At 30.9% G+C, this 13,332-nt stretch overlaps 2 protein-coding genes across 2 annotated transcripts; one reads left to right on the top strand and one right to left on the bottom strand.

Moving 5' to 3' along the window:
- Positions 1–5,167: 5,167 nt before the first annotated feature.
- LOC114162129 lies at positions 5,168–7,323 on the top strand. The gene is made up of 3 exons (XM_028045912.1): positions 5,168–5,552; positions 6,433–6,585; positions 6,956–7,323. Exons 1-3 carry the CDS (start codon positions 5,274–5,276, stop codon positions 7,055–7,057), a joined length of 534 nt encoding a protein of 177 aa, XP_027901713.1. The 5' UTR covers positions 5,168–5,273; the 3' UTR covers positions 7,058–7,323.
- Positions 7,324–9,272: 1,949 nt separating this feature from the next.
- LOC114196325 (grpE protein homolog 2, mitochondrial-like) lies at positions 9,273–12,701 on the bottom strand. Its single transcript, XM_028086935.1, has 6 exons — positions 12,438–12,701; positions 11,991–12,171; positions 11,713–11,906; positions 11,438–11,605; positions 10,378–10,506; positions 9,273–9,689 (listed from the first exon to the last, which is right to left on the bottom strand). The coding sequence occupies exons 1-6, from the start codon at positions 12,564–12,566 to the stop codon at positions 9,603–9,605; spliced, it is 888 nt and encodes a 295-aa protein (XP_027942736.1). The 5' UTR covers positions 12,567–12,701; the 3' UTR covers positions 9,273–9,602.
- Positions 12,702–13,332: the final 631 nt, after the last annotated feature.

The following is a 13,332-nucleotide window of genomic DNA, read 5'->3' as shown; positions in this document are numbered from 1 at the left end:
TTTGTGTCTTTGTTGGCTTTGCTTTGCCATTGAGGTTTGTTTGCTAATCTATCCATTTTCATTTGCGACAATGACTATTTATGGAAAACTCAGTGGTGAATTTGCATTAATGTCCCTTTTGTTTTGTTTGCAGTATTTGTTTGTAAGAATACATTGGTACAAAAAAATTGTGTTTCCTTTACTTTCGTGACATTTAAAATCGAAATTGAACATCGATTCTCACCTTGGTAATAAAAGAAACTATATTTAAGTTAGTATTTCTAAACTTGTTTCTATTTTGGGTGTTCCATATCAAAAGAAGATTTTTTTTTATAAAAAAGAATAGGTGAATAGGAAGTAAAACTTAGAAGATAGATTGGACCACTTTGGACAAAGATTAAGTTGAACAAATACAAGGGTACTAAAATATCCTTGAAATTGTACAAATCAATCTTCTTTTCTAAGTTTGGCTTTCCTAATTACCAATTCTTCTTCAATTTTATCAAAATCTTTCATTTGATTACGCTAAACAGAAACAAGCTAAAAAATGTCCATTTTTTTAAAAAAATAAATTATTTTGTTATAACTAAAACTTAAATAATGATATAATTTCAAAATATGAAACAAGATGATAATATTTATATTTACTTGTTTACTTACTTGTTCACTTATTATTAATTAATAATTTTATAATTAAGTTATCAATATCATATTCAATAGAAAATTAATTTAAAATTTTAACTTTAGTATTTTATTGTTAATGCTCTTAATTATTTAAATTTGAAAATTTTATCAATTATGTTTGAACTATATCAATTTTGACAAGAATAAAAAGTACATTTTACTTAAACAAATTTTTTTTGTGTGTGTACAATGATTATTATTAAAATAAGATTGTAAAATAAAATGAAAGATAAATTTTTTGCACACAATATATTGAAAAATATATAATTAAAAATTTTAGTTTTAACTTAATTATTTATGAGTTCAATAATTTTAAAGAACAAACAACAATGTATTATATAATAATAATAATAATAATAGTTTTACTTCATTTAAAATAATAAGATAGTAAAATTACATATACAACTCAGCAAAATGACATGATAAAATAATAACCTCACTCAATAGTAAGTTAACTGTAAGACTCTAAAAAATGACATTTAAAAAGTGATAGTGGTTTAAAAATAGTGAGACTCAATTATTTTAATATTAAAAGGTTTTAGTATAAATAGAATCGTTATAAATGAGTTTCATTATTTTAAAACACACAATCTCTCTAGAAACCACTTTTCTAGAGTTCTCTGACTTCTCTCTAGATGTTCTGTCTCTCTGGTTGTCTGATTGAAGAACCGAGACCGTAGGATTGATCCTCTCGGCGAGCTATTCAAATTGGACCGATCAGTTTCTCCGTTTGCGTAAGTTAAGTTTCCGCTCTCTTTTTTTCTGTTTTCTGTTGCATGCGAGCTCTCTTCCGCTTGCATGTGACGTTCTAATCATCAGTATGAGTCTTTGCTGATCAGTGATCATAATGGTAGGTCCTGATCGTTCTTGTGAGTTTCTAAGTGTAGATAGAACATCATGTGGAGTTAGATGTGTTTTGGTGTTCTTTGAGCGGTTTGGGTCTGCAGAGTCGCTTTGTCAAGTAAGGGAAGCTGATAATTGAATTTAATTAGAGGATACAATGAATGTAATTGTGTGTAATTAGAATTGATTGTTTGAAGTGTGATGGAATGTGAATTGTTTGATGTTTGGTATAAGTGAAATTGTGATTGCAATGTGTGAATTGAGGTTGAATTGGAAAATGAACACTTTGCTTGAAAACCATTTTGAAAACTAGACAACACTGCCATGGAGGTGCCAATTTGGGTCATGAAATCAAGTGAAACATCTCCCAATGAAAACCAGAATCTGTGTTGTTTTCTGGTGTGAGGCTGAGCCTCAAAATTCAAGGCTGAGCCTTGAAAATGTGAGAGGATCAGCGTTGAGTGCCAGCCCAGCGGTGCCCCAACGTTGGGACCCCTGCAGGTCTGGAACGAAATTTTAATGTTGAGGTTGAGCGTTGGAATCTGAGGCTGAGCATTGGCTGCCAGATTTCATGTGTTTGCTATTTTGATGTGTTTCATTGCATTAACTGATCTGAAATGGATTATTTTGACTGTCTTGGTATGCTTTGAGTGAGATTGGGTGAATATGGACTTGTTGTATGTGATTTATGTAGGAATTTCGTGGATAAATTCTAAGTGTGGATGAAGTAGGGTATGCAAAGACATAAGGACTTAGTTTTGGTTGGTATCCTGACGCTCCAATAACCATTAAGGCTCATAGAGTATAATGGGTTATGTCATGAGGAGTAGCAGGAGGTCTTAGCCACTGGACTTGATCAAGTCTTTGGCGCGAAGGAGACTTACCTGGTGTGATGATTGGGTGATAACCCCTTGAGACCAAACTCTACAGAGTTTGGGAATCATACACGGTGCAAGCCACCAAGAGGTCCGATGTTAATTGCATATATCCGGATAATTGAGTCTAGAGTTGAATGGCATGTGAGTATTGGAATGTTCCTATGTGAATTTGTGATAATTGATTGTTATTATGCTCTTACTCCAATGTAACCTTCTTTAAATCATTATTAGCTTACCCTTGCTTTCTGTGTTTCTGTCTCGTGTTGTATGTTTTCCTTTTGCGATGATCACCTTTTTTGTGGGAGCAGATGTGGTTGCAGTGTCAAGGGCACTTTTGGAGGATGAGGATCTATCGTTTTAGGTTGTGGAGGAGCTTTCCATTGGGAGCTTTAGCAGGGATCAGTTTAAGCGTAGAGTTTACTAGTTTAGTTTAAGTGTATAATTGATATATTTTTATAGTCATATCTTTTGTAAGACTGTATTAATATATTGTGTACACTGAATTATCTGGTTTGAAACTATGATGAAACTCCCTATTTTTATTAGTTTCAAGCTGCTAAAATTGCAAAATTTACATTAAGAGAAAAAAAAAAGCTAAGAGGAAAAAATTAAATTAAAATTTATTAAATATTCAATAAATATTAAAAATTTATTAGACAATCAAATAAAAGTTTCTAAATTTATTAATGATTTAATCATAGTTTCCAATATTCAAGTTTGAACATAACAATATATAAATAAATAAATGATATAAAAAATGTATTAAAAAATATATTATATTTAAAAATAATATACAAATTAATGTGTAAAATAGTTTAGTTTATTATAATAATTAATTTAAACTCAATAAAATAAAATATCATAATAAATATATATAAATATATATATATATATATATATATATATATATTAAGTTATATTATTTTAATGTAACAATAAGAATATAAGAATATGATACATGTGTGGAAAACACATATTTTCAACAAGTGTGAAGGGAATATATTTTGATAACTATTTTTTAAGATCTTTTCAAAAATCTTTCCTTAAAATTGTGATGATCAGTTCACTTTAAAATAAATAATAAATAATAATAATTTCTATTTATAATGATTTAAGTGTTTTATGAGTAATTATAAAAAAAATTAAACTCTTATTTTATTTAGCACATATGATTCACTGTACGACTTATGACTATATATTTATTTTAAAAATAATAAAATATAATATGTACATGTATATTGAAAAAGTTTTACAATTATTTTTAAAATATTAATAAATATATCATTAATATTGTTTGAATTTAAATTAAAATTATATGTATTAAAATTTTCAACGGAAAAAATTATAAATTATTGATATCATAAAAATATTATAATTTTATTAACCTAATATTTTATTGATAAATATAGATATATCATATTAATTTTATTTTAAAAAAAAGAAAACTACATCATTTTTTATAGTTTAATGAAGGTTTAATTAATCGTAAGGTACCCAGTTTGGTACTAGAGTGTCAAATTGGTACCCGCTTTTAAAAAAGTGTCAATTGCATCCCAACTTTTGAAAATTGCTTCAATTAGGTCCCTTTCAGACAGAGTTGTTAGTCAACGTGCCACGTGTCAATCTGTGGTTTTTTTGATTTTTTTTTTTAAAAATTTTATTTTTTTTTTAATTTTTAAATTTGTTTTTTTAATTTTTTAAAAAAAAAATTAAACATGCCACGTGTCAAGTCCTTGTGTGTGCCACGTGGCATTGTCAGTGCCACGTGGCATTGTAATGCCACGTGTCAGTGTCACTATTAGATGTCATTGTTTTGATTTCGATTTGGTCCCCATTTATGTTTTTTCGTTTCAATTTAGTACCTACTTATGTGTATTTGATTCAATTTTGACCTAATAATTTTTAATAATTAAAATATTTTTTAATAAAATTAAAAGTAATTAAGTATAAAAGTTTAAAAAAAATTAAGTATTTGATATTTATATTAAAATTTAGTGGTAAAAGTCATTTTAGTACTTATAAATAGCATAACATTCATACAAATAAAAAATTTGGTCTGAAATTGAGAGAAACATTATAAATATTAGTACTTAATTTTGTAAAAATATTTATACTTAATTATTTTTAATCTTATAAAAAATGGATTACAAAAATATTTTAATTATTAAAAAAAAAATTGGGACAAAATTGAATCAGATACTCATACTTAGGTACTAAATTGAAACAAAAAGACATATGTGGGGACCAAATCGAAATCAAAACAATGACATCTAATAGTGACACTGACACGTGGCATTAGTGGCACTGACAATGCCACGTGGCACACACAGGGACTTGACACGTGGCATTTTTAATTTTTAAAAAAAAAATAAAAAAAAATTAAATTTTTTTTAAAAAAGATCAAAAAAACCACAGATTGACACGTGGCACGTTGACTAACGGCGTTAGTCAACTCTGTCTGAAAGGGACCTAATTGAAGCAATTTTCAAAAGTTGGGATGCAATTGACACTTTTTTAAAAGCGGGTACCAATTTGAACAAACTGGTACCTTACGATTAATTAAACCTTTAATGAATTATGTTTTATAGAACACATAACTTTTATAATTTTTATTATAATTTTGTCCTTTACATATTAGTAATGAATTTTCACAATAAAATAAAAATTACACATTTTTTAAATTATATGTATTACCATCAAAATGTCAACGTATTTAATTTTACGACGTTTATATTTTCAATAACAATAAATAATCTTGAAAGCTACCACTACTTTTTTAATCCTATTTTGGCAACAAAAGCCACTTCTCACTGTGCCACTTCTTCCGTGGCATGCTCAGAAGCAACCGAAAAACTCCAATTCCTCTTCGTCTTCTGTCACCGCCGCTAAATGGAGGCAGTCGGTTCCAGACTCGGCCGCGCCTCCTCCCGTTACGGCTCCGCCACCGTCTTCACCGGTCCCGTCAGGAAGTGGAAGAAGAAGTGGGTCCACATCACCCCCTCTTCCTCAACCAGCAATACCACCAACAGCAACAACAACAACGCTCACGCTCCTGCCAATTCCAACGCTTCCTCTCTTCTCCTCCTCCGCCGCTGGACCCCCACCACCGACGACGACGCTGCCGCCACCGACGACGAGCCTCCTAGGAGGAAATTCCGTTACACCCCTGTATGTCTCTCTCCTTCCCTGTCTTTTTCTGGTTTACCCTTTTGCTTTTTGTGGTGAATATTTAATTGGGGTTTTATTCTGTGGTCAAAAGTTTCGAATTTTGTTCCTGTGCTGTGTTAGGTGGGTTTGGAGTTATGCTCTGTAATGAAGAAATGAATTGGGGTTTGGGGATGTGATAAAGTGGTTTGTTAGCTGCCTTATGTGTGAATTTTAGGTGGTGATATATGTGTTAGAGAGGGAAGAAAAGAGAGAGAAGGAAGTACAGTTTAAAGTTTTTTTGTTTTTTTGTTGAAAAATGTGTTTAATGCCTCTGCTTTCTATGAAACTGAATTTTGGTGCATGTAATCTGAAATTGATGAATTCTGATCTCTAATTTTTTAAAATATGTAATTTAGCCCAGTTCATGATCAATCTTCAGTTACTGATTTTAATTTTTAGTAAATTGGAAAAGGGGTTAATTAAAGTCATATCTTTGGAGAATTTTGAAAGTATAGGAACTAAGTGTAGTTTGACCAAAAGTAGGTAAAAGAACACATTTCTCTTTTTGTTTTTGGTTGAAGGAAAATGAAAAAAATAAGTTTAACTTCTAAAAGTACAACAACAACAATAACTGGGCATTACAATTGAGAAATAAGGGGGCAAAATAGAAAGGAAATGATATAAGAGAAAAAGGTGGACATATATGTACAAGGTTGCTTTAGTCCTTATTTGGGTGGAAATTGTGGTTCCATTGAGTGTTAAAATTTGTATCTTTTATTGCTGGTAGAAACTCGTTATGTTATAAATTTGTGTATGGGATGATGGGTTGGTGGATCATTGTTTCTGTCAAATGAGTCATTTTCATCATACCGAGGATTGGTTGGTCAATTTCATGATGCAGATTGCTGTGCTAGAAGAACAGAAAAAGAATATGGTTAAGGAAGAAAACGAACCTGCTGCAACTGAGAGTGACCAATCTGAAGTTAAAGAGACAAATGTGACTCATGAAATGCAAGGGAAACTGAACATGAATGAAATGTCGGAGGAAACAAAGGTAAAGTGACAGAGTCCTTCATTCCTGTTATGAATGATTTAGAACATTCCTCAGACTTTCAAAGTTACCGGATTTGATGTGCTTGAAAAATATCTTTTCCTCTCTTTCATTATACTCCTCTAAGATTACCCTTTGCTTGCTAAGTTACAATATTGACACAAACAAACCTTGTGTCAACATTCAAGAACAATCATGTGTGCTTGCTATAGACTGCTGCTATTATTTGTCCCTAGTGGATTACAAAACTATTTTTCCAACTCAGGTATAATAACACTATAAACATTGCATATGTTGTACTAAATAAAATGGTCCCAGGATCAAATAAAAGAGGATCATTGTTAACATTGGTCTACATATGAATGTGTTGCAGGATTCAAACATGGTGAAAAAGGATGATGGTTTGGTGGAGTTGAAAAGCCACAATGATGAAACCAGTAAGAAGAGTGATACTGAATTGGAAAATAATGTGTAGCGGTTGGTCCATGAACTGAGTATGTGATGTGTAAGTAGAAAATGAGTGTGAGGCAGCGAAGTGTTGATTGAAGAAATAGTGAGCTAGTATATAATACCTGTTATCACCTACCATCGTACATTGACATGTAATGTAATTAGCCATAATCTTGTGTATAGTGCTGCCACTAGTATAGGAATGATCAGTGACTAGTTTTGGTCAACAAGGGATGATCACTTATTTTTCATGATGGATAATCATATGCATGATGTGATGTTTACTGTGTACTGCCTTCTTATTCTGCATTTTAGTCTTTGCATATTGATTTGGAGGACAAAATTTAGATGCAATTTCTCAATTTTTAGTAATAGAGAAACAAATTTCTCTCTGTTTAGATTCATAGAGTTTAAGGATGAGTTTCTTTTAGCATTTTTTTTAGAAAAAATTACTTTTTTGCTTAGATATTTATCAAAAAATATTTTAAAAAAGTATTAGAAGAAAAAAGCTAAAACCAATTTATTTCAATACATTATTTGAAATAGTATATCAAAAAAATTGTTACAGATTTTGGTTTTATTGACATGAAGAGATACTTTTAGCTAATTTTTTTTTTCTAATTATAACCTAATTGCTAGTAATTACTTTTTTTAAAAATACTTTTAAAATTAAACAAAAAATTCACATTTGAAGGAAATTTAAGAGAAAATATGACTTTTATGAATAAAAATTTAATTAATGTAAGAGAAAACGTGACTTGTATAAATAATTTTTCCTTATCTTGTACTTCTTTTTTCGGTTTTAGATGACAGACTTATCTTGTCTACCACCCAACTAAGTGGACCTAATTGCTCCTAAATATTTCTGTAGTGGGTTTTTTTCCCTTGATAAATGCACATTTATAGTATATATGGTATATGATTAGACACTTAATTCTTATATGAAAAATTAATATTTATTGAAAATCAAAATTAATTATAAAACAATTGAATTTAAACTAAACTTAAACTTACACTTAGTATTGTCAAAAATTATCCACATCCACAGAATTGAATTTAGAACCATATATTATAACTTTCGGCGTCTTCTGTTTCAACGTTTTTCTAGACGTTAAACTAACTTCTTTCTATTGATATGCATCTAAATTAGATTTTAACACTAAGCTTTATTTATTAACCTTTATTTTTTAAAATGGCATGTCACATTGTTTAAGTACAAGTACAGTTTCCTTTCATTATATAACTACTTAAATTGTAAATTCTATTTAAATATTAATAATGTTATTCAGAAATTTAATGAATCTGCAACCTGATTCAATTTCGTTTTAAAATGGATTCAAATTTGTTAATTTACATAAAAATTAAATAAAATTAGTTCTCACTTTAACCTACTATCCGTCTTCGTTTCTATATCACTTGAGATACTCCGTTTTTGTTTTGGATGACAATTTTTCTTATAATCATGTAATTTATATCAAATACTCATAAATCAAATCGACCATTAATCTTTGAAAATGACAATTTTTTTTTCCAGTTTTTTACTGATACCAATAATAATGATTGAATCTTTATCGCATTCATAAACTCTCAGAAGAAACTGCAATTCTGCCATTCTGCAAATTCTGCAATTGAACGTATTAATGACGAGTAACACATTTTTGCTAAGGACTATTAAAAGAAATTAAATTCCTCAGCTTAATTTTTGCTAAGGCCTGTTACAATATAGTATATATTGTAAATGATTAGACATTTAAGGGTTGTTATATGAAAAATCATGTAATTTTTTAATAGCCCCATCTAAGAAACCTTGGTGAAACAAAATAATATAAAGCACAAACTAAAAATAATCATAATTTCAATATATACTCTCAATACAAATTATTTGCATCAACCAATTAAAATCATTTTAATTATGACTTCTAAAATAATTGAAAAAAATTGGCAACCACACCATGCATGCGAATTTGAATGAGTTTTGAGTATCAAAAGAGCCTGAAGAATACTAATTTTTATGCTTTAAAATATATTAAAAAAAATTTAATATACTAACATAAGTATATTTTAAAGATTCTACAACACCACCAAAATCTCAGCAAAGAACCTGGACTGCGATGCATACCTAACCATCTATTATTTGATGACAGTAAAAAAAATCTTTTAACTGACCAAGAATTGTAATTACTGACCCAAGTATTCATTAGATATAATGATATGTAGAAAACCATACAGAACTCAATAAATGGACAAAAATGGGGGAAGGGAGCAGCTGCATGTGAAAATTAACCTTCAGGCACCAAAGTCTTACAATTTCACCCTTGTAAAATTATGATTGAAAAAAGGTACTAAAACTCCTGAACTCAGTGCGGGTATTGAGAGGTTACAAAAGATGTTACTATAATGAACATGCAAATAGCATGCATACTATCAAAATCTCATGGAATTAAGCTCATCGTACATGGTATTTTTGTTATTAAAAAAATAAGACTTCGAACAATAGAAGCATATAGAAAAAAAAAACATTGAATGGTATTCAACAAGAACTCACTATCAGGCTTTCCTTCATGCCATCATCACTCAGTTGCTTTGTTATCATCTACTTCTTGAGTTACACCAACTTCTGCCGGACGAAGAACACGATCATAGAGCATATATCCAGCCTGTAAAAGTGACCGGGGGTTAAGCCTTGTTAGGATTGATGGTAAGGGATGCAAACAAAGGAAATTACTAATGGTGGTATTGTTTGAGTATTTATGAATGAACCGTCAAGCAAACCTAAGAACAAGACCACATTTATTCCAAACTCTCAAAAGTGGATTTTAAATCCAACTCACTATCATCAAACTTACATGAAAGATGAAGTTTGCATTCGGTTATATACTATAATTATTTTTTATCTTTAATTAATGTGAGATTTTCAACATACTTCCTTACACAGAAGAGTGAACATCTTGAATTTGAAACTTAATATTTGCAAGTGATTTGATGACAGCTGAATAGCAAGTAACACTATAGACTTAAACTTTGGTAATATAGGTAATCGTACAATCTTATAAGTAAAAGTGATATCTCCAGTCAAAGTGATATCTCCAACACACCCTTTCTATCAAGGACTCAAGCATAAATACAAAACCTCTTGAGACCTTTGATAAACATTGATGGAAATAATTAGTATGGCAAATACAATAAACAAAAAGCGAATCATTAATAATGAAACACGTCAACCTAGCTTCGTATAGTTTTCGAGTTCGAAAAGGTTTTCCAAATACAACACAATTTTGAAAAAAAAAAAAAATGTTGACACTGGGAAAAAACCATAGTACTACAACAAACAAGTATATAGAATACCTTTAGAACAACTCCAACAGTGCCAGGGGCCTTGGTAGCATGAGGGATTTGGAAGATGGCATTGTGCCTGTGTGGATCAAATGGCTCATTTGTAGGATCATATTTTTCTACACCATGTTTTTTCAGTACCTATAAGCAATAGATTGTCAACCAAAATGAACAAGATTACACACTGGAACTATTTCTAGGAGCACATCAAGTCAAGCAAAATATATAAAAACGATTAACTTAGTTTCACTTCACTCCCTTACCAACCACTGTAATGAACTCTATTCCAACTTCGCTCCCAAATGAACCACTCTAGACAACTCTAATCGAAACACGGACCTATTGTAGGGATTGATTTTAATATTCCATCAATCACTACATGACTGTTACTTATGTATTAGCCTAACTATGCATTCACTTTTCTTGTACTGGTCTTTTTTGGACTCAGGCTTAAACTGGATTTTAATGTGTTCTTAATTTGTGTCCAAGCTTCTCTTAAATCTTAAATACAAGGGACATAAGATTAGAATTCTTATCGTAATGCTTGAAGGATGTCTAATTGAAAACGCTTTATAAAAAACAGAATGATTAGTTATTAAAATTCACAGCAAATTTGTATCTTCTAGAAGGTGCTTGCACAATCAGACCCTAGGTTTGATTCCCTAGTTTTCTTCTAATCTCTTCTATTGTCTTCTTCGATTTTCTCTAGAGCCAGGCTACTTCCCTTGCAGACTATATGGACGATTCAACCCACCAAAACCAAAGTACCAGAGTTAATTTTTCCTTTAAGATTCTCTAAAACCAATATCAATCCTAGAAAGTGAAGATAACACCCTGACAGCTTGACAGTCACCAACTTAAGCCAAAGTCCACTTCCTATTCCTGGTATATCAACTTTCCAAAACCCTTTTCAAACAGACCCAACCCAATGAACCTTATGTACCCAGAAACCCATCTAAATGTGGAACACTGCAACAAGAGGTAAAACAACTTTACACTGAGAAAATACATTATGTTAGCTAGGACTATTGCAAATAAACAACAAAGCCATAGAGTATAACAGTCTACCTACCTCTGCAAGTTGTTTCTCAGTCATTTCAACGCCTTCAAGAAGTGTTTTCAGGAGTTGCGCTGCTTCCGAAGACTCCTTAGGAGATTCAATTTTTGAAAAACTCTCCTTTACAACAGAGGAAGCTCTTCCCAAATTGTCAGCAACATCTAGTAGACTCTTCGCAAAATTCTACATCACACTAAAGCCACTCAGCAAAAAATTGAAGAGCGAGTACCAAGAGGTCAAGACTTGTATAGCAAATTTTTTCGAATTTAAAAAAGGTCAAAAGTCAAGACCTGTATAGCAAATTTTTTCGAATTTTCTGCTTCACGCCTTGTTCTGCCCATGACATTCTCCATCTCCGCATAAGTTCGCAGAACTTTGTCCTGCATTTCCGCAATCTCCTTGTGTTTCAACTTCAAAAGCTGTTCCTTCTCAGCAACAAGCTTTACTAAATCATCCCTGGATTGATCACATTCACTCTCTACATCTGAAGCAGAAAACGCAGTTCATTCAAAACTTCAAATATTTATTTCGACCAATCAAGCTTAAGACCGAGATTTCGAAACGAAACCTGATTCTTTGGTTTCATCAGCAGCTTTGGCTTCTTCAGACTGATCAGTCACCTTTGCTTCCTCACATGCCTTTACAGGGTCATTGCTGGCAGGTTCAGAAGAGGCCGAAGAAGAAACTCCGAATCTCGAAGTCAAGGATGAATTCAGTGGATTCCGCAAAGTAGCTTGAACTGGAATAAGCTGAAACATCAGAAATATCACATGATGAGAATACTTAGCCAAAGCAAAATCTCCTGAACACATAATTGTAAGGAACAAAATAGAACAATTACAAAATCTACACAATAACTCATTGCCAAATATCATGATGATAAACTCAACTCACACATGGAATACAAAATGCCAAAACTGTAATGTTTTCAATAAACCCTAAAACCCTACTTAAACCCCAATACTAAAATTAGCAAAAAAAGAAAATTCTGTTCAGGTTTTTAGAATAGGGTTACCTTGTTGGGTGATGGGTGAAGGAGAGAATGAAAGTGATTGGAGAAAGGTTGGGAATTCCGTGAAACAGAGAGGGTGAAGCTTCGACAAAGGGTTGCAGAGGAACGGGACAAGACCCTGTGGAAGAACATGGCCGAAGAAAACGGATTGAGCAGAGATCCGAATTGGGATTGAAGAGAGAAAGTGATTTTTGAGTTGAAAACTGAGGAAATGAAGAAGGGAAAATTTGCTTGGACACAAAGAAAACAAAATGTTGGGGGTTAGGGTTTAAGGGAAATATTTCTATGTTGACGATATTACCCTTCTGTTTTGGGTTTAGAAACTGCAATGTTTAGTTTCTTTGTGATGAAATGGGAATTTCCCTTTGGGTTTCCAAACTAGAAGAATCTAGAAAAATAGATGTGCAATCTGATGAGGAAAATCATCTATTATATTAGTTAATGTTTTGTTTTTCTTCTTTTTATCATGTTTTGGTGGGAGAAATCTATAACTTAAAAAAATTTAACGTGTTATTATGTATGTCACGTGTATTAAATAATAAAACATCAAACAAATTTGTGTTAGTTTAAAAACTAATATTTTGAGAAAAAAAAACAATAAGGGCTTTTTACATCAAAAGTTAATAAAAATATAAATTTGGTTGAAAGTCATTTTGCCAACCTTAAGTAAATATTATTGACATATAATCATCTTATTGAAATGTTTTAACAATATTACATAAGGCTAATTTCATATAATTATTAAATTATTCAAATAAAAAGGACTGAAAAAATTTACTATCGATTAATTTTAGAGTTGCTCAAAATTTATTTAACCTGATGTTAAATCACATGAAATTACTTCTTAATATTTTGTAAAATAATACAAATATCTCGTCATTTTAATATTTATAGTGAC

This window comes from Vigna unguiculata, chromosome 9 (genome assembly GCF_004118075.2).
Source record: "Vigna unguiculata cultivar IT97K-499-35 chromosome 9, ASM411807v1, whole genome shotgun sequence".
Lineage (NCBI taxonomy): Eukaryota > Viridiplantae > Streptophyta > Magnoliopsida > Fabales > Fabaceae > Vigna > Vigna unguiculata.
Note: the sequence above shows the minus strand (reverse complement) of the source record. Positions and strands in the feature narration are given on the sequence as shown.